Here is a 24,890-nt window from a genome sequence, read left to right as displayed (position 1 = left end):
AGACGAAAAACCCGCTAGACGAAAGGGTTTTCCGTTTTTCGATGCGCTTCGCAAGACGAATTTCCCTGTGGGCTTGCTTCGCAAGACGAAAACGTCTTGCGAGTCTTGCGATTTTTTTCTCTCTCCCCCCTTTTTCTAAGCCGCTAAGCCGCTTAATAGCCTTTTAGCCGCTAAGCCTTTAATAGCCGCTAAACTGCTAATAGCGCTAAGCCGCTAATAGGGTTGCTTTGCAAGACGAAAAAACCGCTAGACGAAGAGACTCGCGGAACAGATTATTTTCGTCTTGCGAGGCACCACTGTATATTAAAGCCACTCTAATACTACTAAGAATGTAAGAGATACTGCTATCTTATCTAGCATTCCGTTCTCATAGTAGTCAACCAGATACCCTTGGAAAGCTCCCCCCCCCGCCCCCCAAACAGGACATGAGACCAGCGAAACAATACCACTGATTCATGATTCACAAGCAACTGGTATTCAGAGGAATACTGCCTTTGGTTCTGGAGGTTCTATAGTCATCATGACCATAGCACCTTAGTCTACTTGCCTTTTTATTTGTCTCTAAGTCGCTCTGGGAGTGGGGCACAAATGCTTTAAGTAAGCAATTTCCTGTATAGGAATGTCAAGGTATTAAAAGGAAAGTCTTCAAGTATCAGTGGAAACTAGAGCCTTGGCTAAGATTTCTATTACAGTAATAAAACTACCAAATATTTTAAACGGAATTAGCCCTTTCGAAATACAGTGGTACCTCGGATTACAAACGCTTCAGGTTACAAACTCCGCTCACCCAGAAGTAGTACCTCAGGTTGAGAACTTTGCCTCAGGATGAGAATGGAAATCGCGCGCCGGTGGCGCAGCAGCAGGCCCCATTAGCAAAAATGCGCCTCAGGTTAAGAACAGTTTTGGGTTAACAACAGACCTCTGGAATGAAGTAAGTTCGTAAACCGAGGTACCACTGTAACTTAATGCCCCCCTAAGCAGCCTGCCACTAACCTATAGGTTTCAATTTCTACTCTCTTGGTTAAATTCATCTACAGTCATACCTTGGTTTTCGAACAGCTTAGTTCACGAACAACTCGGAACTCGAACATCGCAAACCCAGAAGTAGGTGTTCCAGTTTGTGAACTTTGCCTTGGAAGCCGAACATCCGGCGCGGCTTCCAATTGGCTGCAGAACGCTTCTGCAGCCAATCAGAAGTTGCGCCTTGGCTTCCGAATGTTTTGGAAGTCGGACACACTTCCGGAACACGTTCTGTTCTAAAACCAAGGTACAACTGTACTGGCAAGCACTCCTTTGTGGAGTTCACAGCTTGCTTGTTCTTTAACAAGATCAGTCAACGCTTAACTTATGTCCAGCTGGTTCGCTTTTGTCTATCAACAAAGTAAAAGTCACAACTGTGAAAAGCGGCAACTGCCTTTTTTGAAAAATCAATAGTATACACATTCTGCTTGTTTCATTAGTTCATTTTAATTACCTTTGAGAGTTTAAGTAATTGTCTGAGTTTGGTGACAGCAGTATAGTACAGTGGTACCTCGGGTTAAATACTTAATTTGTTCCGGAGGTCCGTTCTTAACCTGAAACTGTTCTTAACCTGAAGCACCACTTTAGCTAATGGGGTCTCCTGCTGCCACCGCGCCGCCGAAGCACGATTTCTGTTCTCATCCTGAAGCAAAGTTCTTAACCTGAGGTACTATTTCTGGGTTAGCGGAGTCTTTAATCTGAAGCATATGTAACCTGAAGCGTATGTAACCTGAGGTACCACTGTATGCCTCTTTGAGTTCTATTCCAAATTTCAGCTGCTTATGGGTTGGCAATATATTTTTATATACTTTTGGATTAATATTCTAAATATATTGCAATGAAATCCACATTTACCTTATCAGGCCTACCATCAGCATCTTTTAATTGAATATAAGGCTTTTTCCTAATACGATTCAAGTCTTCATGTAGGCCGTCAAGAAGAAAGGCTAGAAGTTCTTGGCAATCTTGTTGCTGGTATCCAGAAAACTGTGGTGCGAATCGTCCTACCTGTGTCTAGAGATAACACCACAAGATTACTGTGCTGGTGCCACTTGACATGATGTAACTGAGCTTTAAGAACAGATGGTAAAAATATATTCTCTCTTGCATAGTTTCTTAAAATACACAATTGAAGTAGTGTGCAGTAGAACTTGGGGGCAAGGAAAGGGGATTGCTGTTGACTATAGGAATTATTTCCCCTCTGAGATTAAGAGTCTCATCTCTACCAACTGAGCGACAGATAGGACAGAAATTATTATGGCTAGATATAAGTGTCTAGAGAAAGACACGAGAGCAACAACAGAATTAAAACATTTTAAATGTATTTCAGTGTCCATTGATTCATTTAAAAAATAATAATAAAGAAAACATTCAGTTAATACATTTCCACTTTTTAACAGTCTCACTCTATTGTAAAGTCATATACCATCTATAAACACAAATCTGAACATACCAGGACCTACTTCTTACCTTAAATGCTCTTGGAGTGACATAACTGTATTTTCCTGACCACATCTGTTTAATGAGTTCTGCATAAGATTTTGCAATTTCACCCCGCATTCCTAAAGGATTGTCAAAATTCAGCTCTTCTTGATACTTATCATTGAGGAAGTATTCTGTGAGTGGAGGGGTGTTGCTCAGACACTGTAAACAAATGTAAATGAAATACTATGTATACAAGACAGGCCTAGCCATTTAATTCCAACCTCGGTTTTTATGGTTTCCTATCAAGTCCCCATTTCTTTTTCACACTCGTCACATAGCACTACAAAGGTATTATGTAAGCTTAACGAGGCAACTGGTTTTCCAAAGCCTATAGTTTATCATTGCTCCTATAACTAAATAAATTTAGCAGGATTCCAGCTATGTTTTTGTCTGCCAATAGCTATTCCTTATAAAAGAGTTTAAAGAATGCACAACAATAGAATCGGAAACATGGCATTTACCTATATAAATTCAACTTTGGGTTCTTGATATTATTCTACGAGCAACTCTTTTTTATCATTTAAAAACCCTTTCCAACCTAATAAGCACACTGAAACATCTACCTGAATTGCCGAGTTCATGAAACATGTATTTCCCAAGTTACTTAGGCCACAGAGGCCAGGCTGTTCATTGTGCCTTCCTGGCTCTGAGTAGTCATAATTCTTATAAGCAGTGTATGAGGGGAGGCAATAATTTGAGTTTTTCACACTGGAAGAAAACAGAACAGTTCACAATGTAATTGCATTATCTGTAGCTATGATGTATATGTATAATTGTACATTTACATAGTAAAATACAAATAAATGGCTGTCTAGATTAAGTAAATACTGTTTGTGTAGTTGAAGAATGTCAATTCTGTACTTGAAACTCAGTTTAAAAAGGCCCTTAAGCTCTTCCACCACTTAACCTCTGGGGGGAACAACACAATCCTTATACCTTGGTTCTCAAACGGGTTAGTTGTCAAACAAATCAGCTCCTGAACGCCACAAACCCAGAAGTAAGTGTTCTGGTTTGTGAATGTTTTTGGGAAGCTGAACATCCGATGCAACTACTGCTTGAGTGCAGGAAGCTCCTGCAGCCAATCGGAAGCCATGCCTTGGTTTTCAAACGGTTTTGGGAGTTGAACAGACTCCCGGAATGGATTAAGTTCGGAAACCAAGGTACCACTGTACAGGCTGCTACCTTTGTTCTCTTTCTACCTTTGAACAACAAGAAGAGATCCACAGCTCACTTAGTTATTCATTTTTCAAACAAGTTTAACACACTCAGACTTTAGGCATGAACAGCAACAATATAGAGCATATTTCTTTTACATTTTGCTACCATTAGAAATAAACAAGAAAAAAATGGAAGAGCAAAATTGTATTTCAATTACAGGTAGAAGTTGAGATATCCACGGCCACCACTGGCCCAATGCAATGGGGATCTATTTTTGGATTCGCCACTAGGACAGCATGAGCCAGCAGACTGCGGAAGGCAGCCTGTGGTGACAGAGAACGTGTACAATGCCTTTTAGTACTGCATTTTAACTCGCATTATTATAGCCTTCTTTGCCTGCATAGAACAGACTCCTAACAGGAAACCTGCTTGCTAATTGAAGGGTAATGTACTTAAGGAGGTCTAAAATAAGCATACTTAAAAGAAATGAAAGGGCAAAAACATCACAATGAAGCACCAGCTTGTTCAGGAACTACCACGATTTTGCTTGCCTACATGTCTATCAATTCAGCTATGTTTCACTGATGTGCCAATGATATTAATGTAACATATGCACATTGAATTCCAGCCATGTAGCCTGTAGGATGAATATGCAAGATGTGGATCTGAAAATAACAGGGGTGTCCTTGCACAGGTGGAAAGTATATACGTATGCGCTAGAGCACACACAAGTTGCAGAACAATCTTCAAATGAATAAATTCACTCTGCTGCTATATTATTTTATTAGCTATCCAAAGCTGAAACAGTCTAATCCCACCTCAATATACACCATTTTAGAGGCTTTCTGGGCCCAGTCTGAAAGGGGCGAAACTAGAAGAGGGCTTTTCATTTTATTTGTTTTAATCTATGTATCAGAATATCACTTTGTAACAGTTTCATTAAGCACACTGTCTTTCCTAGGAAAGCACTTTAGCTAACACCAACCACCACAAAGAAACAAAACTTGGTAAAGTGCTTATCCAAAGATCTATGTGTAGTCCATTATGTTTAAGTGAACTTACCACATGCAATGGTCAGTTCATAGGTACCATTAGCATACCACAATGATGTAATAATACATATGAAAGGGCCAGCATGGGCAAGTTTAAACAGGAGGTGGCATGCATGAAATCCCTACATGCATTACCCTTAGCCGCCTTACCCATATTTCAAACTGGAGAACCTGAATTTCAATGAGATACGTTACAGAATCACGTGACCAGGCTTAAGGAAGAATACTTGCCAAGTCACTAAGATGCTCAAAGCCATAACACTGAAAGGTCACACCAGTTTTAAGGTATGTCCATAATCTTGAGTGCAAAGCACTGCAGATGCATTCCTGCGAAATCAAGCTAACGGAAGTGGTCCTGATTTCTTCCCAATACATAAGCAGAAATCAAACTAATGTAAGGGAAGGTATGTTTTAACGCTGACGGCAATTGTAACACAATAGAATGTTAATGTTTGCAAAACCTATCACTTCTGTACAACCATGAATGGAAAAAAATATTCTGCTAGAGAAGCAGGGGAGGGCTCTTGTTCAAGTCCCTGGAAATAGCAGCTACTTTCCCCAATTCCTTTCTACATTATGGGTGGAATTCAACATTTCACTCTTCCAATCGTTCCAGTTGTGCAATCCATTTCAGCTGTTCTGTTCTGGGGATTCTCCTGACCCCCTTAAGCCAATTTCAGGGGGTACCCGGGGCAAGAGAAGCCCCAATATGCATGCAGAGGTTCTGGCCTGGGCTTCCACAGACGGGCCTGGTTAAGTGAATCCCACCCTTTGGGTTTTTACACAACATTAGTCATTCTTAGAGAAAACCCACCGAAACTAATGGACATGACTAATTTAAGTCTATTCATTTCAATACGTCGATTCTGAGTGGAACGTAGTGGGATACAACCCAGTGTTAAGAAATATGAGAAGGGACAATAAAGTTTAGGCAAATGCTCTTCTTTCTGTTCACAGATCACCTCTGCCCAAAATGCCTCACGTTACTATGAAGTTTTCCTATCAATTACATTATCCTGTGAGATCCATGTTAAAGATTGTAGATAATGATTAAAGGTACCCATGACTCACGAAAGTTATAAGCAATAGATCGAATTTGGAAGAGTGCATGCTTGTGATAACTGAGTTGCTCAAACAAAATAGATTTACAACAGTGTCAGAAGGTTATAGATTCTTTGGCAATAAAAGAATGGATAGACAAATGAGCTGTAGCCTCTGTCAATGAATGATGTTGCATGCATTGCAGTTTTCTTCCCCTTTTATGTGGATTTGTGAAAATGAATATTTATAGGATATAATTTTATTGAATACGTCAGGCTACAAAATAAATTTATAAATATATGCAGGAGCTGTCTGCTTACTTTAATAATTAACTAACATATTTTAACAAACATATTTCTTCACTCTGGATTTCTGAATTTATTTATTTATTTATGTATTTGGAGGCATGATCTTAAATGGGCAGACACTTGAAAGAAAATATTTTTAAAAAATATGTGCATTCCAACTCCTGGCCAGGAAAATCAATGTCCTATGGGCAAGAGATATCAGTGATATTTTAAATATTTAGCTGGTCCATACGTACAGAAGACAGTGCTCTAAAATAAGAGATTAATTTACTAGGGTAAGAAGTAATGACATAAAAGTTCACCACCTTTCAAAAGATGCCATGCAGTATGTATTTTGGAGTCAATATTAGAAATAAGTAACATTTTAACTGTAGAGTCAAACTACATAGATCCTAATGTTAGCCAGCTTTTTTTATGGGAAACACGATTTCTATTCCCAGGCTTACAATTAAATGCACAGATCGATCTTAGTACAATGCATTCAAGTATGTTCAAGACTAAAGTTTAATGTAGTAGGATAATCACAATTTCCTGATGTTGCAATTCTAGACATTCTTACTCAGAAGTAAGAGCCAGTGCATTCAGAGGTTCTTACTCCCAAATAACTTGGTACAGGAACCTAACCTAAATAGTATTTCCCATTTTTTGAAATGGGACAAATCGGGGGGGGGGGGACGGGGACGACACCAACACTTGCTTTACTAATGGGCTACTCAGAGGATTAGCGTGGCAGTGTTTTCATCCAAAACAGGACTGGTCAGGAGTCCACCACTTATTCAAGCAAATCCAAAAAGTTGCTTCTAAAGTCAGAAGATTTTCAACATAACATAAGGAACTTAAGACCCCCCCCAAAAAGGGGGGGGAATTCAAGGGTACTTCTGAGTTTACATGCAAATGCTTAAGAAGTTAAACCAGTTCCTCCCCGCTCAGCTATAAGCCATGCTGGTAAGAGCTGATGGGAGTTGGATCCTACCACCATCTAGAGGGTCAAAGGCCAGTCACGCTTGCTTTATATACATATCCTGCTCCAAGATCACTTGATATAGGGTGGATTAGAGTTTAAGGAACAAGTAAATAAAACATTTATACCTGCCTTCCTACAATGAGCCCAAGGTAGCTAGCAACGTAAGTTTTCCCCAGCCCTTGTTTAAGCTAAAATGTTGAGTTACAGTAACATGTAAGGTATTTCCCTAAGGCTAGGCAAATAGGCCCTGAGATTTAGAAACCTTACATATGCTGAATTAAAAAAGCACATCCTATAACCTTTCCTTCTAAAAGTGCATTTTCATCTTTGAACTTCAAAAATATAAAAAGTACCTGCCTGCCAGTTGCTGGACAGTTCCATGAAATGGAAGTGTAGCTGCCCTTTTTAATACAAGCCCAGGGCACTTCTGTTGATTCTGAAAATTTTTAGTTTCCACTTTAAAATGAGATTTAAAGCAGGCGGCCACTGTCCCATGGCTTCAGAGATTATGATATGCTTTTTCATTTAACATAGGCTATCAGTATTCTAATAAAAGGATAAGATCAGTTTAGGCTGTGGTTAGGTTGTTTATACACACCAAAAAGAAAACTTTTCTGTACTTGCTATAGACACACAAACAAACTACAATAGACTGCAGTTAAATACATGTATTTCTTTAACTGAGAGAGTTGGGGCTACTCACAATTAGCGGAAACACAAGTGCCACTTCACCCCTTACGAAAACTCCCTTCTCATAAATGCAGTATTTAACTGGAAGATATTGTATAAAATATTTAGAAATTATATTGCTTTTAAATACTTCAACATTTTCACATTCGATTCATAGCCACAAACTGAGATTTTTAGACTGAAGGGAAAAGTTGAATTTGTAACTTCTGTTATTTTTCCAGTATTTCTACGAGAAAGCTTCTATGTGAACTATTTAATAGACACTTTCCTATTTGTAGTGGATTGCAGAAAATGCAATGCATCTGCAGGATGTGTGTTTTGAATTAAGAGGGCTGGTTTGATGAGTTAACCCAAGTTTTTAAAAACAGGTTTAGCATATTAAATATTTGTTAGGGACACATATAGAATTATGTCTTTATAACAAAAAGGATCCAGAATGTAATTTGCTGAGGTTTTACTTGCTGTAACATATAATCCCAAAACTTCCTGCGGTCACAAAAATCTCTACATTCAGGTAGGTAGAAATGTGTTGGTCTGATGCAGTCGAAATAAATTTTAAAAAATTTAAATTTTTAAAAATTTTAAAATTTTTTAAAAATTTATTACAACAATCTCTGAACTTGAATGCCAAGCCCCAAGATTTGAAAAGCCTGAGCAATGTTACGTGACTTTTGTTCCATGCACGCCATTTTTGCTGAAGTCTTTTCTTAATGCAATGGTTTCAAATCAGAATGTGGTGCTGTATAGTATCAGGGTGATTATGCAGTATCAGGGTTCTGAAGAAAAAGTAAAGCAGAAACGATCTTCTTCTGTTAGTTTCTCTCTGAACACCTTGGGGTACTGGTGACCTTTAAGACATGGCATCACTGCAGTTCCACAGCAATACAGTCCATCCAAGTTATTTATCTAGAATTAAAACAGTTTTGCCTTGAAATTATACTTGGATGATTAATATTAAAAGTTCTTAAGATGTGTCGCTTACTTTCTGTTGTTGATGTTGTTATAATTATTTGACAGAGATGGAGAGATCTTTGGTAAAGTTGAAAAATTGGATGCACCTGGGGACCTTTAAAAATATGAAAATGTTAAATTAGATAAAAATGCTGAGATTGCAAAATTAATAATGAAAAAAAGGAAAAGCTAACAGATGAACAATGTATGTAAATACGTATGAAAAATAAGGTTTTCATGATCAGAGCAACAAACAGCCAAGGAAAGTTGTCCAACCTCAAAACATTTCACTTGTAATTCTTCACAGTTATCTCAAAAACAAAAACACAAAAACAGGAATTAAAACAGCCAAAGCCACAATTAACATTTGGCAAAGATATACTTTTACCAAAAAATCACAAGTTAATTGCGTCACAAATGAAATGCATCTTCTCCCTAATGGCAAGAGTCACTATTTTATGACGCTTTTAATAATTTTAAAGATTAGTTGTGAAAGTGCAACAGTACATTAACAATAAGCACTCTGAAAGCAAGTTTAACAGCACCTTAAAGCACCAGCTCAATTCACTATTTTAAGCCAACATATGACCATCACTACACTAAAAAAGCATTATCAAAACAGTATTTCATATTCAGCTATCCATATAAGAAATGCTGAAGTCTTGATTTTTTATTTTATTTTAAACTATGAAAATTTACACTACAAAGCTGCATTTTAGTACTATTAACCAAGGAAGCCAAGCCAAAAGTGCACCGATTTCAAATAAACTCCAACGATGGTTGGGAAAGATCTAAACATATAACACCATTTCATGCAACAAAGTCAGACAGAAGACTACAGGTTCACAAAAGGATGGTTATACATACCTCAACATTCCAACTCTATGATTCATCCTTTTTAAAGGTAAAATGCTACAATCTGGTTCATCAAAATAGTATAACCCAAACAGAGCACAACAGCTCCTTTGGAACATAAAGTTATCAACTAACCTGATATGCTACCTAGTCAAAAGAATTATGTCTGGCCTGTGTCAATGCACAGTTTCCCCTCCGTGATCCACAATGAAAACACACCAAGCATGACATCAACACTGATAATTAGAACAAAGGCCACCTTCAATGAGAAGATTTAAACTTTATACATATTGGTATCCAGTATCCAAAATGTTATCAATCATTTTGAACTAAGGGAAAATACTACCATGTCATGGAAACACCCATTCTGAAGGAGGGTAAAGTTAAATAGCACCAACTTATCAAAGTGCCTCTATCAATAAAGTATAATCACTCATCAAGAGAGTTTAGAATGTTACATCCAGGGAACAGCCACATTCTGATCCTTGCTTTAAACACTTAAAAAAGGCTCTTCTGTTCTAAGTTTGTTTTTAGCCAGTAACGTCTATCACCACCAACCACTCCCTTGAAGAGTGAAATCAGGTGGCTGAAGGCCTATCATTTGAAAGCAAAATGGGATGAAAATAAGATGGTAACTCCTCCATACTTGGGGAACTCTCTAGGTACACAAGAGTATCAAAGTTTGTAAATAAATAAAAAAACCCATCCGAGTTTACAGAATCCTGATAGTAGTTAAGCATAGAGAGAAAGGACTCAGATATTCACGTTTTAAGTGTATTTTAAGAGCAATAGACAATGTGACACTAGACACTAAGCAGAGCTTGACAACCATATGTCAGGAGTGCTCTGATGGTGTTTCCTGCTTGGCAGGGGGTTGGACTCGATGGCCCTTGTGGCCTATTCCAACTCTATGATTCTAGATGGCGATGGTGAGCCTTATGGAAAATTCAATGAATTTTCCACCAAAGGAAGGGTGTATTGAAAATAAAGGTAGGCAGACTGTGAGAATGTATCGAGCCACTATATGGTTGGAATGCTCCTGTTCACTGAAAAATAAGAAGGAAAAAAGGGAAATCTGCATATATTCCCATCCCCAACTGCCTAACTAAACAGCTAGCAAATTCTCAGGTTTGGGGCTGGCAGCCCTCTGACACTACCTAGCACACCAGGGAAAGATGGGAAAAGGAGTCCTTAATCCTTTAATCACTTCTAAAGTTGCCTACCTTTCTCCACCCAACCTTACAATGAGGCCTAAACATGCCTCCATTCCAGACTTAATGAAGACTTAATGAGCAAGACTATTCCCTCTCAGAGGTTTTGGGAACAGCGTAACATTTTCCCTCCATCATTCCTACAATTAAGGAAGCAAATCAGGACCACTCCAAAATAAAATAGTAGTTTCTGCATATGTTTGCAGAAGTATGCAAGTTTATTATTGGAAGAAATTTTTAATAAATCTTCACGGAAAGGCACGCTTGAGCCATTAGCGTTCTGAGGCGGCCATGGGTGGAATACTGAGTGGTAGAATATAGACTGCAACATTTTGTAGCAGTCCTAGTCTGTAGCCTCTATAATGTTGTAGCCTTAACGAGAAGTCTCATCTATATTTCTTAAAGATAATAATTGCATTTGGGGGAAGAGGGTCACACATAGATAGTAAATGTATGATTGTGTGTCCTTGTTTCTCAGTTTGATCCTTCTACATGGTTTTGTATGTTTTGTGGTATTTTATGCATTGTGGTTTGCTGTCATTTTTATTGCTTATAGATTGGTAATTCTTTATTGTTGATAAGTGTAAACTGTTTAATTATTATTTGCTGATGTTTAATTTTACTGTTTACAATTAGATTCTGATGGATGGCTGAATGTTGCTTTATTTGATATAAGTTGTTTATTTTAAAGTTACTGTGACTTTTTATATTGGATCAGATTGTTACTGTTTGATGTTTCATTACATTTTTGTATGTGTTGGAGGCCATATGTGTTGGACGGGGTATTATTATTATTATTATTATTATTAATAATAATAATAACATTTAATGTGAAAGTACAATCCTTCAATGTCTTGGTATGGAGTGGGATTTTATTTTTCCATGGTTCGATCAATTCCATCTTCAAAGTCAACTTAGCAGCTATGTTTCAAATATATTCCTAATCTTCACAATTGACCTAAGAAGCAATAATCCCTTCTGAGTGTAAAGAAAAGGTAATTTATTATATACCATAGAACTGTAATGAGCAGTACAAAGCTTTGGGGAAAAACAAGCATAGTAATGATGTGCTGTGGTCCCCTAAATAATACGTACACACCATAAAATGAACTGACAATAATAGAGAAGCATATATTAAAATTATGTGCATGCTGGGGAGGTGGGAGTGAGCAAGCGAGGTAATACAGAAATTATAATCCACTTACAATAATTCATCAGATTAGTTCATCAGTTTTGTATTAACATTCTAATCATAAATCATGACGAGGATACAAAGGGGTGTTTTGTATGGGATCAAGCAACCTTTTTGAACAGCTGATACCCATGCTAACTCAATCTGCTTCTAAAATGTCATGCAAAAGTAGTTTGCAATGCTCAAATGCCCCCAGTCTATACATGGGGTTATTTTAATCAGAAATGTGTGGTTATTCAGGGATGGTTAAACAACCCTACCTCAGCATGGAAATATTCTACATTGTTTTAGCTGAGAATAGCTAAACTCACACAATTAGTTTGGCAACTCTTGGATCTTTGAGGTGACCCACAAAACTGTACATGGTCAAGGTAACCCACAGTTTTACATAGTCAGCTATTGCAAAATCAGAAGAAGGAATCTTTTATTCACTTCCATTGTTGGTGCATCCGGTCTATGAGTTAGGATTCATTCTGAGGAATGAATCCCAGAGTTATTAAAATATTTGCCGATAGCTTTCTTCCCATTGAAAATAGCAGACATGGGCCCCTCAATTCAGACTGAGACAAAGATGGGGACAAAGCTGCCTTAAAGAAATGTCTTTTGGGTGTTTTGTCTTTTTTTTTTTTACTATTTTTTGTATAGAAGAACCACACTACTATTACCCTACTACTAAAAGCAGTATGTTAAGAATTTGCTGGTCAAATACATCTCTATGACCTCCAATCCATCTAGGGGCACTACGTTCGCAGAAGGAAGATTCCTTGTCTGTATACCAAAACAAAGAGGAAACTGAGGACAAAATTAGATATACAGACATGGAAGCTTGCTTCTGCAAGATTTAAATATATTAAAGTCAATTAAGGGATCCCAATATAAAGAATCGTAGCCACGCCTGAATGGGTCTTATGGCATACAAAGGATATTCCGCTAACAAGAGAATTACTACAAACATTAAGAGACACATATGATGAATAATACTTGGGTGACTTTATGACTTTCTTTCATAAAAGCAGTGTCATTGTATACAGAGGATTTTGGATCACACCCCATGTCAAAACTGAATCATCTCATCTTAGTCTACCAAGCTAATTTGCTCACATTTAGTCACCAGATGCTAGAACTTAAGAGAAACCATGCCAACAGGAGAAATTGTCAGTTAGAATCTGTTGTCCTCAGCAATTGCTAAATGCACAAAAAGGAAAGCAAACACAGCATGCCGTAGAATGAAGTGCACTAAAGAGTTCTGGCCTATAATAAACTTCAGTATTTTTACAGTCCTGCTAAATGAGACATAACCAAATACTGGTAAGGTTTCATAATGAACGATTCCTTCATGTTACTTGACCCTCTCAGCCAATTTTTACATTAAATCCAACACATGAGGAGACACGGTTCCAGGGTGGGTGAGTGTGGTGGTCTTGAGCACAGCTTTTAGCTTTGACACAGAATTACAAAAAAGACTAACATTTACAAGCCACGTGCTACATGCATATGCCTGGTTAAAGACTGTGAGGAACATGCCGTCCTGGGACTACCCGTGCAATATAATTAAATAGTGTAGTAAGCAGTTTGAAAAATATACAGATTGGTATGGAGTTGTTCCTGACGTGAGGAAAGAGTTTCTAACAGCCTTCCATGTGGAAGGTTGGAAAATGAAAATTGGATCCAAGAGTTACTGACTTCAACAGTCGAAATATTCAAGATTAGGAGAAGCTACTTTGAATATTGTTAATTATCACAGAAACATAGGAATCTGCCTTAAACTGAGTCATGACAATGGTCCACATAGCGTATCATTGCGTAGACTGATTAGATCTGGTTTCCAGACAGATCCTTTCCTAGCTATATGTGTAAATGTAAGAGACAGAACCTAGGATATTCTATGTGCAAAGAGGAATATGTTCTACCCCAAGCTACCTATCCCATCCTCAGAAGAGTTAGCTAAATGGCCCAGGAGCAAAGCATTTAAGAAAAGTATTTGGCTACATGAGACTGCTTAGATATAAAGATATGAGTACATCTTGCATACCCATTGTCAGAAAGAATAATGACCAACTAAAACAGTTGTGTTTGAACTCCTCTTGATTTCAAAGAGATTGGAGAATTCTTGACTTTGTTGTCAATATAACAACAATTAACAGTAAAACTAATATTTGCAGAGAGTAATATGGTATATGTATTATAAATCACATTCAAGAGTGTATGCAGCCTCCACGACTTCATGAAAATGTTTAATTTAAAAAAGTAAACATTCATGTGAATAAAAAGTTTTAATCAGGATATTTTTGAAAATAAAAACTTTTATTTTGTGGGGGCTTTGATTAATTACTGCTTAAAGACATTTCTGGAAAAGTTTTTCATTTCACAATTAATATTATTCTTTGAGAGTCCTCTGTTTATCTGTTTTCTAATAGCAATGGAGGACCTCAATGTAAACCAAAGTGACTATGGAATCTCATACTGTGTAGAATAAAGTGTAAATAATTCATTACAAGCCATTACTTCTACTACTAGTCAAATATCTAAACCTTCAATTATGAGCTAAACAAAATGTAAAAGTAACAAACAATTACATACCTATAACATAACCTAAAATATGGGTCACACAACTAAAAAGAATAGCGAAACAAGAATATATGAAGACCCAAGCACTTGGCATGTATTAAGATGAATGATCAACATGGAAAGAGAGCTAAAATGACTTTCATCAGTGATGTGACTGATTGAGGTATCTGAAGAATGCAGACAAAAGCTGATTTAATATGTTTAAGTACACGTGTCTAGCATCTAGGTAAGGAACTGCCTGTAACAAAGCACCATCACAACAAATATTCGCACCTAAAAATCTAACATGTTGAAGCAAGGCCCAATGGCTTCTCTTTGAGGTGCTGACATATTATTTATTATTATTTAATACATTTATATCCCACTTTCCCCACAATGGAATTCAAGTCAATGTGCATGGAACTCCTGTTTGACCAAACCCAGATTCAAACCTGCTAACCTTCAGTAGGATGACTCAATAATGTGCCTTAAGGGCCAGATTCATCTAACGAGTCCCACTAGTGGAAGGTAGCACAAGGACTCTGGCTAGCACAACTGGGCTTTTTGCCGCTCTCCCTACCCCACAAATATGTGTGTGTCAGGGGAACTCCCACAACAGCACACTGGGGATGTAAGATCGATCTTGCAAGCCAAAAGGCTGGCGCTGATGGCGTGATCTCAGTGCTACATGGAATTCCTCCCTCCAACTTTCTGACCGGGCATGTGTCTTGGTGGCTAACCAGATAATGTCTGCATTTTCTAGCATAGGGGTGGGAAACTGTGGCCCCTTTCAAGATGTGTTGTACTCCAGTTTTCAGCATTCCAGAGAATTCGCTGTGCTGGTTGGGGTCAATGGGAGTCCAACACCATCTGGAAGGCCATCTGTTCTAGGGTGCAATTTCCCTTAGATTAGAATGGGTATACTGCACAGTACAGGTACTCATCACGCCCAGATGAACAATGTCTTAAAGGTGAAGTTAAAGTCTTGAGTATACAAATGAATAATTCAGCACACAGCATAGTAGCGGGCTACTGTAACCTTCTCCAAATGTATTTCAATACCAAAACCAAATATATAACATTCGGTATAAAGATTCAAGTTTTGGAGGATTTTTGAAAGTGTAAATATTAAACGTTAAATTCTTGCAGATATTAAACATTATTTTGTAGAGGTACTTCACCTGTAGCTATAACCATTCAATCTTAAAAGCAGTCTGATTGCTTTTTATCACTTAGGGGAAGTATTTAAGCATCCAAAGTTTGCTTGGGCGCATATTCTGCTGAATTTTGAAACTTGCTCAATTTTAGCAATTATTCCCACACATCTTCATGCTTATACAATGGCTACCTATTACTCTGTATCTAGATACAGTATGCAGAATCAGCTTCTGCATTTCAGTTTATATTTACAGCATTTCTATAGAAAAGGAAACTGTTCCACTCTCTTTCTTCTCCCACGCCTCCTTCAACATCTTTTGAATTTTCTTCTCATTTTCCCCCTTTTGCCTTCAGCAGGATCACATAGCAATATAGGTAGGTTTTGAAGTATTTCATTAGGAAACGGTGTGTTTGTTCTTTTTTTTTTAAATGATATTTTATTAAAGTTTCCAAATTATAACAAAACAAATGAAAAAAGAAAAAAAAACATAGAAAATAGAAACAGTTAAAAACACATTAATTTTCGTAACATATCTTCATACACTTATTTCCCCAGACCTCCTCATCCCTCCCTTTTTTATATTCCAGTTCAATTTGTTAGTTCAGCAAATCCTTACCATCAAGTTTTTACCCTATACTAATCTTTCATTACATTACCTTACTCTATTCTCCTCATTGTCTTATAAAAGACCTTAACCTAAATTTTGTTTTTGATAACTTCTCTTAAGGGGTGTTTGTTCTTTTTGCTACATTTACCCTTATGAAAATTATTTGAAGCTGCTATATGAAATATTTAAAAGCATATTTTAGTACTCTACTAAGATTTACTGTTTGGAGCAAAAGGGCTTATTGTTTCTCTTTTGTAAACAATGTATTTTAGAAGACTAAAGATTTTAGAACATTAACATTCTATTTAAATAATAAGTAAATAATGAAACGAAACTCAAAATATACGAGTAGATATTAAACTTCAAGAAATGCCCTTCCATTCATACTGAAATCTGGGCTTTTAAAGCCACATATTTATTTAGACCTATCAGATGTACAAAATGGACCTGTTTCTAACATACCATTTTAAAAAATAAATAATGTCAAGTGGTGATGGTGGCCAGTTCCAGGCACCCTTGGGGAAAATTGATAATAACCCATTTAGGAATATGCTTCCTAAAGTGACCTTCCCCAGCCTCCTCCTTAACTATATTCTGTATATCGTAATTTAATATGTTATGGCTTTTTCTGTACATTGCTTTGTATGCCCATGGACATAGAATGTGACCAAGAAATACAATAAGTCACAGGATTGGTCTTATTCAATCCTATTATTGTAATACAATGAAGACAGAAGACAGAAGACGGAAGACAATCAATAATCATAGTATTTAAAAAAAGGTCATAAGGACAATAACATAAGCAATGATTAGTAGTTTTGACATCTTTCCCATATAAAAGAAACTATTCATATTTAGCCCAGATTCCTAATATTGCAATAATGACTTAGCCACAGGTCTACAGAAATACATGCTCTTTAATAACATCTGACCAGCCACATAAACCTGTAGAATATAATTCTTGTTCTTCCAAGGAAAGGCATATATTACTAACATGAATGTGCTGTTTCCAAAACCATGTTGAAAATATTTTGGGGTATAGAAGCAAATCCAACAAGCCATGTTGTGGGAAGCACTCATTTGTTTTAATCACTTACTTTGGAGCTGAAGGACCCCGTGGCCATGTTCCATCTTCATTTTTTTGTTCTATCACTAATACCTATATTGAATAAAATTTAAAGAGAAAAACTAACTTCATTACAGTTTAGGAAAATGAGAGTACAGTTTAAGACTATCAACTGGACATTAATTCACTTAGAAATGATATAACATCCATTACGGAAACAGTATGCATCTCAAGATTTTCCTGATCTTTCTAAATGTGTCCTATCTGCAGCCTTCAACAGAACTGAGTGAGAATTTCTGAGAAACTATTAACCTTAACAACATCCTCTTTGGAGTCCCACTTGACTTCTTGCCACAGCATGTGAATCTGGAGAAGGCTGTGGGGAAGGCACATTAGGAGAAACCATGGTTGGCTGGACATTCACCCTGACAGACTGAACGGTATCAAGCATATTGGTATTTTTGGCAGCCTCTTTCAACTGTCTCATCACAAGAGGAGTAAATGTTACACTTTCTTCCTGCTGCACAACCACATTTTAGCCAGGGTGGCAGCAGTAGGAGCAGTATTGAAGTGCAAGCTAGAAACCATTGAATCTCTATGCCGAGACTGATGTAGAACACTTGCTTGATCAGAGGTGGCAGTATGAGGGAAGCTTGCATGTGGCTTGGTAGCAGTGGCTTGCTGTGTAACCAACAGGCCAGAGGAGCAACAAACCCTTAAGCAATATAATATTAGAATAGGCCATGGAGTGCCCTTGAAAACCCCCCAAAACTAATCCCTCGAAGATAAAATGGAGTGAAAGAAGGAACTGGTGGGCTGGCCCAAACCTTTCATCCATTCCAGACAGCGGCTCATCTTGTCTAGAGTCCAAACAGCGCTGCTGCTATCCTATATAATGAGCATGGCACTTCTCCAACATCACTATAGATGGTCTCTCTTCTGCCTGCCATTGCTGCCACAGGGCATATGCCACCACTTGGAATGTGGCTGCCTGCTGCCACCACTGCCAATGTGGCCCCTTTGGGTTTTACAGGGATCTCGGTGACTACAACTAATACAGAATGCGGCAACTAGACTGGTGATTGGGAGTGGCCGCCAAGACCATGTAACACCGGTCCTGAAAGTTGCACATTGGCTCCCGGTACGTTTCTGAGCACAATTCAAAGTGTTGGTGCTGAACTTTAAAGCCCTAAACGGCCTTGGCCCAGTGTATCTGAAGGAAGAAGTGTCTCTAACCCCATCGTTCAGCCCGGACACTGAGGTCTAGCTCTGAGGGCCTTCTGGCGGTTCCCTCACTGCGAGAAGTGAGGTTACAGGGAACCAGGAAAAGGGCCTTCTCGGTAGTGGAGCCCACCCTTCAGATGTCAAGGAAATAAACAACTATCTGACTTTTAGAATACATCTGATGGCAACCCTGTATAGGAAAAATTTCAATGTCTATGTTTTATTATTTTTTATGTGCTGTAAGCTGCTCAGAGTGGCTGGGGAAACCCAGCCAGATGGGCAGGGTATTATTATTATTATTATTATTATTATTATTATTATTATTATTATTATTATCTCATGTCCAGTGCAGCAGGGCCAATCAGGTTGTGCTGTGCTGCTGCAGTTCCTACAGAATTAAAAAAAAAAAAAATGTGGACGCCTGTTTTCACACCATATCTGTCCTCCTTCAGGCTTGCCATGCCCCACACTTTAGATACTCTGCCCACCCTCCTGGCCTCAGCTGCTCTTTTCTCTTATCCTTCTGACACACTGCTACTTAATTAGTCCAGTAAACTGAGATCTGATCTTAAAACAGGCAACAAGCAGCAACTCTGGAGGTTTTTAAACAGGCAGCAAGCGTAGGCTCAGGAAAAAGTGTGTAGGGTCAGGACCAATCGATTTCAAAGGGAAAGAATTTAGAAGTTGATCAGGCCAAGGTTTATGGCCTGATCAAAATTTTATAATTTACAATTTAATTATTTTATAATTAATTGGTATGTTATAGATCAATAGGGGAGGAATAAAGGAAGAACTAATTCAATAGCAAGGGGCAATTAGCTGTGGTTCTATTAGCAGGGGAATCCAACACATGCAGAGAGAGACTGACACAAACATAGGTGGGGGAAATCCTAGGCAAAGAGGTAGCTTCAAAATAATAGGCTAAAATTGAAAAAAGGATAACTTTACCCAAACTCTGTAACACAGAATTAGGCATGTATCCACTCACTGCACCCAGATCCCCTCAAAGCATACACAGAGAACCAGCAAAATTAGGTCTCTTTCAAGTAAGGCAGGAAAAACAAACCTCCGCTCCAAAGACAGGCCAACTCAAAGATGCTCATGGAGTGATTACTTTTTCCTGCCTTCAAACGACTGGACGATGGAACACACTTGGTGTCCTACTGCCCAGTCAAGCAAATGTGGATTTAAAGGTGGAGTTTATGTGCAGTGGAATTGGGTTTTTACTGTTGTTCATATAAAAAAACTGATTTTGAAATGACATTTAAGAGTGGTTTTGCCGTCTAGTATGGAAAGACACTGTTCAAGAATCACAAGTCACAAATCTTCATATAGGCCGATAACCATTTTCCCAGCCTCAGCGGACATGGTTAATTAAGTGTAAAGCTGAAATAAACTTTAACCAAACATTAAGAATAAGATGTCCTCAATAAGCAACTTTACCATGAATGTATGCCAGAAGAGCAGAAAATCTCCAGAATTTCAGGTTTCTACATATAGCCTACCTGCCCCTGGTACAAGCCAGCATCCTGTATGGTACTGTCTGGTTTATTCAAAGGTTCAAATGTGTTACTCATGTATTTGTTCCACAACCTGGTCTCTTTTTCATCTGGAATATTGAAGATTTTCCTTATCTCCTTTTCAATTGTGTCTATATTGACAAAAATGGGGGGGGGGGGTTTAGAACCCATGGTATCATAATTACTTGGTTGCACAAGTTGTAAATATCCATGTTACAACACACCACATACAAAAAACAAATGGCAAGATTATACAGATACATGCAGCTGTATGAATTAAGGATATAAATTGGGTTTAGCCACTCATCCTACTCAATGTCTTAAAAGAACTGACCACATGCATTTTAAAAAGATTAGTAAGCTTCTTTGGCCTGACATTCATTTACGCTGAGGAACCTGAACTTTGCCCGTTTTCTCAGACTATGGTCAGGTAAAAATCTTTATTATATACATTTACACTTATTCTATTCAAATTATAACATTAGGGAGAACTTTGCACTGGAGCTTTTTTTTTACACACAAATACGATTATTAATACTGTGAATGTGTCATAAAACATGTTCTACAAAACCTCACAAGATCCAAAGACACATTTTAAATAAGGTTTTAAAAGCAGTAATTCATGTTATAAACAGGTATGGGCATACCGATTGTGTCAGCTTTACTAAATCTTCTTGTTACTACATTGTTCATATTTCCGTTTTCACACAATTTTAATTCGGTCAAATATACTTCTACTTTGCAGTGCTTGACAAACATACCCTGTTCAACTACCTGGAATACAAACAGATCAAGAATGGTTATTTGAATAGAATATATGAATCCCTAAATGCATACAACAAAATTCTGAACACTTCCAAATAATCGGTTCTTATTTTAGAGTTTGATGTTTTATAACACTTTGAGAATTTGTATGATTTTAAAAAGCATGGAAGCTACATCATAATCTTTTCTGTTTTATGTTTAAAAACATGTTTGTAATTAACAAGATAGCCCCTACTAATTCTATATAACATTACCAATATTCCCAAAAAAATACGGTACAATGAATAAAATATATATAACACCAGCAAGAGTTACGACATTGGTTAACTGATTTTCTAAGTGATATGGTAATTTTCACTTTTATCTAGGAAAATGATTTTCTAATTTGTTCCTTGCCATATATTATTAACGAATGACAAAACTTGCAAATTGAAGTAAGGAGAATATTCACAATCACCTCGTATATACTTCCATCTGATCTTCTATGCTGTAACTGCATAAGTCAGCCATGTAGACTGTCCTGAAAATAGCCGTCAGCCTGATATGTGATACATCAGACAAATATGGTGGAGAAGGAGGTACCAAATAACTGCTAGAAGTAATATGCTATGGCAACAGAGTTAATGAACACTCACTAAAGGGAAGTATTAGCATATTAATAAACATTTTCCAGGTATTTTGTAACTTGATGTGGATATTTAGGGGAAACTGAATCTACAGAACTTGCTTATGCCAAATTATTTGTATGTACTGCTGCAGCTGAGCTTTAAGTGCAACAGAAGAGTGATACCACCTTGTGTTACTATAAAACACAGCTATTCTTGTTGCTAAGGTTACAATCAGGGATATGTGAATGCCACTATTTCAAAGAAGCACCGAAAGGCTGTAAAACGATGTTTGCATCAAATTTCAGCATGCTAAGAATTTGGTCTATCATTTTTTAAAAGTACATTTCAAATTTCAAATTTCAAATTTTTGATTTTTTAATTTTAAAGATTTAACATATTCAACAAGTTCTCAGAGCAGCTTACAAAAATTGTTTTATGTTGTATGCAGAGTTAAGCACGTTTATTGGGGCTGGTAGAAGCTGATTTCCTCCATAAGGCAGTACCCTTAGCCCCTTAAAAATGTTCCACTTAGGGTCAGGAGACCCTGCTGTATGGGGTGGGCTGTGGTCAGGGTGGGCTAAGGACTTCCAAGGAAAATGAGCAGAGGCAACGTCCTCAAGCAGGAAGGTACCTCTGCTCAAGTTTGGTACCTCTGTTCAACTTGTAGCTTCACATTATACGTAAGACAAAGAAAGTCCCATGCTCTGCTCCCAGTTCAAAACTTAGTTGAGTTCCAGGGGTTATGTAGCAGGGCCTCTTTGTCCTTCCTTCTAAATGCAGAATTATTAGTTCTAAGTCTGGAAGAAAGAGCAGAACACCTCTAGAATGCAGCCCTGTGTTACGCAGAGTTTCATTTCAGAAGCTGCATGCAGGATTGCTTCCACTACTGTTTTAAAACTGAAATTGAAACTGAATCAAAACAGCTCTGTGCGCATGAAGAAGGATACACAAGGTCCATCCTTCCAGATTACGGCTGCAATACCATGTATGCTTAACATTCCAGTGGGAAGTCCCACTGAGTCTACTTCCGAGTTAACATGCATAGTTTGGGCTGCAAGTCTGTATCTAAGCTGAAGGGCTGCATATAAAAGCGAACTACTACTACAAATGCAACACTGCGGAAACACAGGCTAATGGCTGCTGGTTGTCACGGATCTCTCCCTGTTTCTGGAAGTGGAAAGATGTGCATAGCAGCAAAGAGAGGGAGGTTGTGATGGCATGCAATGAGATGGAGCATCCAGGAAGGGTATCAGGTAAACAGATGTCGGTGGCATTTTATATACAAGCTGGATCTACCTTTGCTATGCTATTCCTAAACTGATGATTCATGATGGAGTGTGTTAAAAATAGCAATATTGTAAATTGTACCAACAATTCAGGCCAGCATATGCTCTTAATTTCTAGTTTTCATTGCAACCAAAACCTCTCTATGCAGCCAAGCAGCTTACAAAAAACCCCCCAAATCAGCTGAGGTTTTGCTTATGGATAAGCCAATTTATATTACTTGGCATTTTTCTGATTTGGTCCCTTATGGTAGAATGGTACCTTATGGAACCTTATGGTAGAATAGTTCAACACCTTTGTAAGCAAGCAGTTTAGCAATTTTAAATGAAAAGTAAGCATATTTTTGGCTCAACTACACAGCCACCAAGGTTCCTTTGGAACAATGTTTTATCTCAACAAAACTATCCATCTATACTCTACCAGAACAACCTGATATCTATGGGGCTTAGAAATATGAATATGAAATTGGGGTCCTCTTCCTTTCACTACTTATTAAGATATTGGAGTAATGAAAACTGCAATACACAGGTTTTCCAGTAACCTTAAAACGGGATGTTAAAACAGAAGGCTTAGACATCAACACAGATAATCTTTCTTGAAAACAAAAATGTAGATATAATATTTTAGGTTATTATTTCAGCCACAGCGAAACCACACATTTTCAAATTTTAGCCCACAATAAACCCCAAATATCCAATAAATGGATACAATATATGGTTTCTTCACAGGAGGAGCGAACACTACAAAAGATCTTAACTAGACAAAGAAAGTTAATTTTCTCAGACAGCAACATGCAAGTAAGTCTTTCTGTAAAATACAATTAATAATAATAACAACAATGCCCTGCCTATCAGCTTTGTAAGCTAAGAAGATCTGCAGACAAAGGCAAATGGCAACAATTTTCATTTCTTCAACTCCTCCCAAAATATAAATCAATGAAGCTATTGTATCTTTATCCACTACTGAAACTGGAGTACATGTGTTACCTATGATAAATACCAGTTTCAGTTGTTAGCCAGCAAATCAGAAAATGGTTAAAGTGGTTTTGCACACTGTAGTTTGTGCTGTAATTGGACATGGAATCAAAATGGACAAGCCATAGTTACAGCCATTACCCTCCTTGCAGTGCTACTGAACTACGGAGGAATGTGTGAAGCTGATTGCTAAGAGGACAGGAAACAAACAGACAAGCCACCCTGAACTGCTGTCTGGAAACTCAAACTATGATTTAACATGATACCTGAACGGAACCTATACCCAGTGCTTTTTTTCAGGGGGTACTCAAGGGTTTGCAATACCAGCACCTCTTTCTGTTGCGTGGCACTTACTGTAACAACTTCATGGTGAGTACCGGCACCTATTTTTCAGGGGCGGGGGGCGGAAGCACTGCCTATATCCTCCATAGAAAACCGAAGATGTCTAGGAATGTGATACCTGGATTAACCAGACTATTTCATAGGATTAATGCTGAGCCTCAATAGTTGACTACAAAAATAAAACACTGGCTTTAAGTACAGTAGTGGTTGGTGAGGCGGTATGGGTGGGGCATGAGTGTTGCTCTTGCAGCATCTCAAAGCAGCAGGTCACTTGACACTTATTGAGAAGAAAAGAGGAGCTCAGAACTGTGTGACGGAATATATTAGATGGTCCTGCCATGATGTCAATGCCAAGTTCCCCATGCCTCACACTTCAATGGGTAGGCAAACTAAAGTCCGGGTGCGGCCCAATCACCTTCTCAATCCGGCCTGCGGACGTTCCGGGAATCAGCGTGTTTTTACATAAGTAGAATGTGTGCTTTTATTTAAAATGCATCTCTGGGTTATTTGTGGGGCATAGGAATTCATTTCCCCCCTCCCAAAATATAGTCTGGCCCCCCACAAGGTCTGAGGGACAGTAGACCGGCACTCCGCTGAAAAAGTTTGCTGACCCCTGTGTCAAACCTCGGTTCTCGAATGGCTCCATTTTCGAATGTTTCGGCTCTCAAACGCTGAAAACCTGGAAGTAAGTGCTCCGGTTTTAAAACTTTTAAAACTAGCTGTCAGTCAACTGGAAGCCATGCCTTGGTTGTCAAACGTTTCAGAAGTTGATCGGTCTTTCGGAACGGATTACGTTCGACAACTGATGTTTGACTGTATATAAATGACAAGTGCCATCTCTATTCTTTCAGGTTTTTTGTTTTTTTA

At 37.9% G+C, this 24,890-nt stretch overlaps 1 protein-coding gene and 1 long non-coding RNA gene across 5 annotated transcripts in view; one reads left to right on the top strand and one right to left on the bottom strand.

Annotated features, from left to right (window-relative positions):
• Positions 1-24,890, bottom strand: part of USP15 (ubiquitin specific peptidase 15) — a 49,199-nt gene that overhangs the window by 13,557 nt on the left and 10,752 nt on the right. For 2 of the 4 annotated variants that reach the window (XM_082239540.1, XM_082239541.1), the window contains exons 4-10: positions 20,698-20,824; positions 20,036-20,181; positions 17,338-17,399; positions 8,701-8,784; positions 3,069-3,213; positions 2,491-2,664; positions 1,876-2,034 (exon numbers count right to left, since the gene is read on the bottom strand). In XM_082239540.1, coding sequence (XP_082095666.1) covers positions 1,876-2,034; positions 2,491-2,664; positions 3,069-3,213; positions 8,701-8,784; positions 17,338-17,399; positions 20,036-20,181; positions 20,698-20,824 — 897 coding nt within the window. The remainder of the gene's footprint in view (positions 1-1,875; positions 2,035-2,490; positions 2,665-3,068; positions 3,214-8,700; positions 8,785-17,337; positions 17,400-20,035; positions 20,182-20,697; positions 20,825-24,890) is intronic. The other 2 variants (XM_082239542.1, XM_082239543.1) reach the window with 1 other exon arrangement.
• On the top strand, positions 4,483-23,821 carry LOC309541770. Its single transcript, XR_014223911.1, has 3 exons — positions 4,483-5,000; positions 5,673-5,754; positions 23,436-23,821. It is a non-coding gene; the product is annotated as an uncharacterized lncRNA (long non-coding RNA).

Source organism: Podarcis vaucheri, assembly GCF_965113315.1.
Source record: "Podarcis vaucheri genome assembly, chromosome: 10".
NCBI lineage: Eukaryota > Metazoa > Chordata > Lepidosauria > Squamata > Lacertidae > Podarcis > Podarcis vaucheri.
This window is presented reverse-complemented; position numbering and strand designations above follow the sequence as displayed.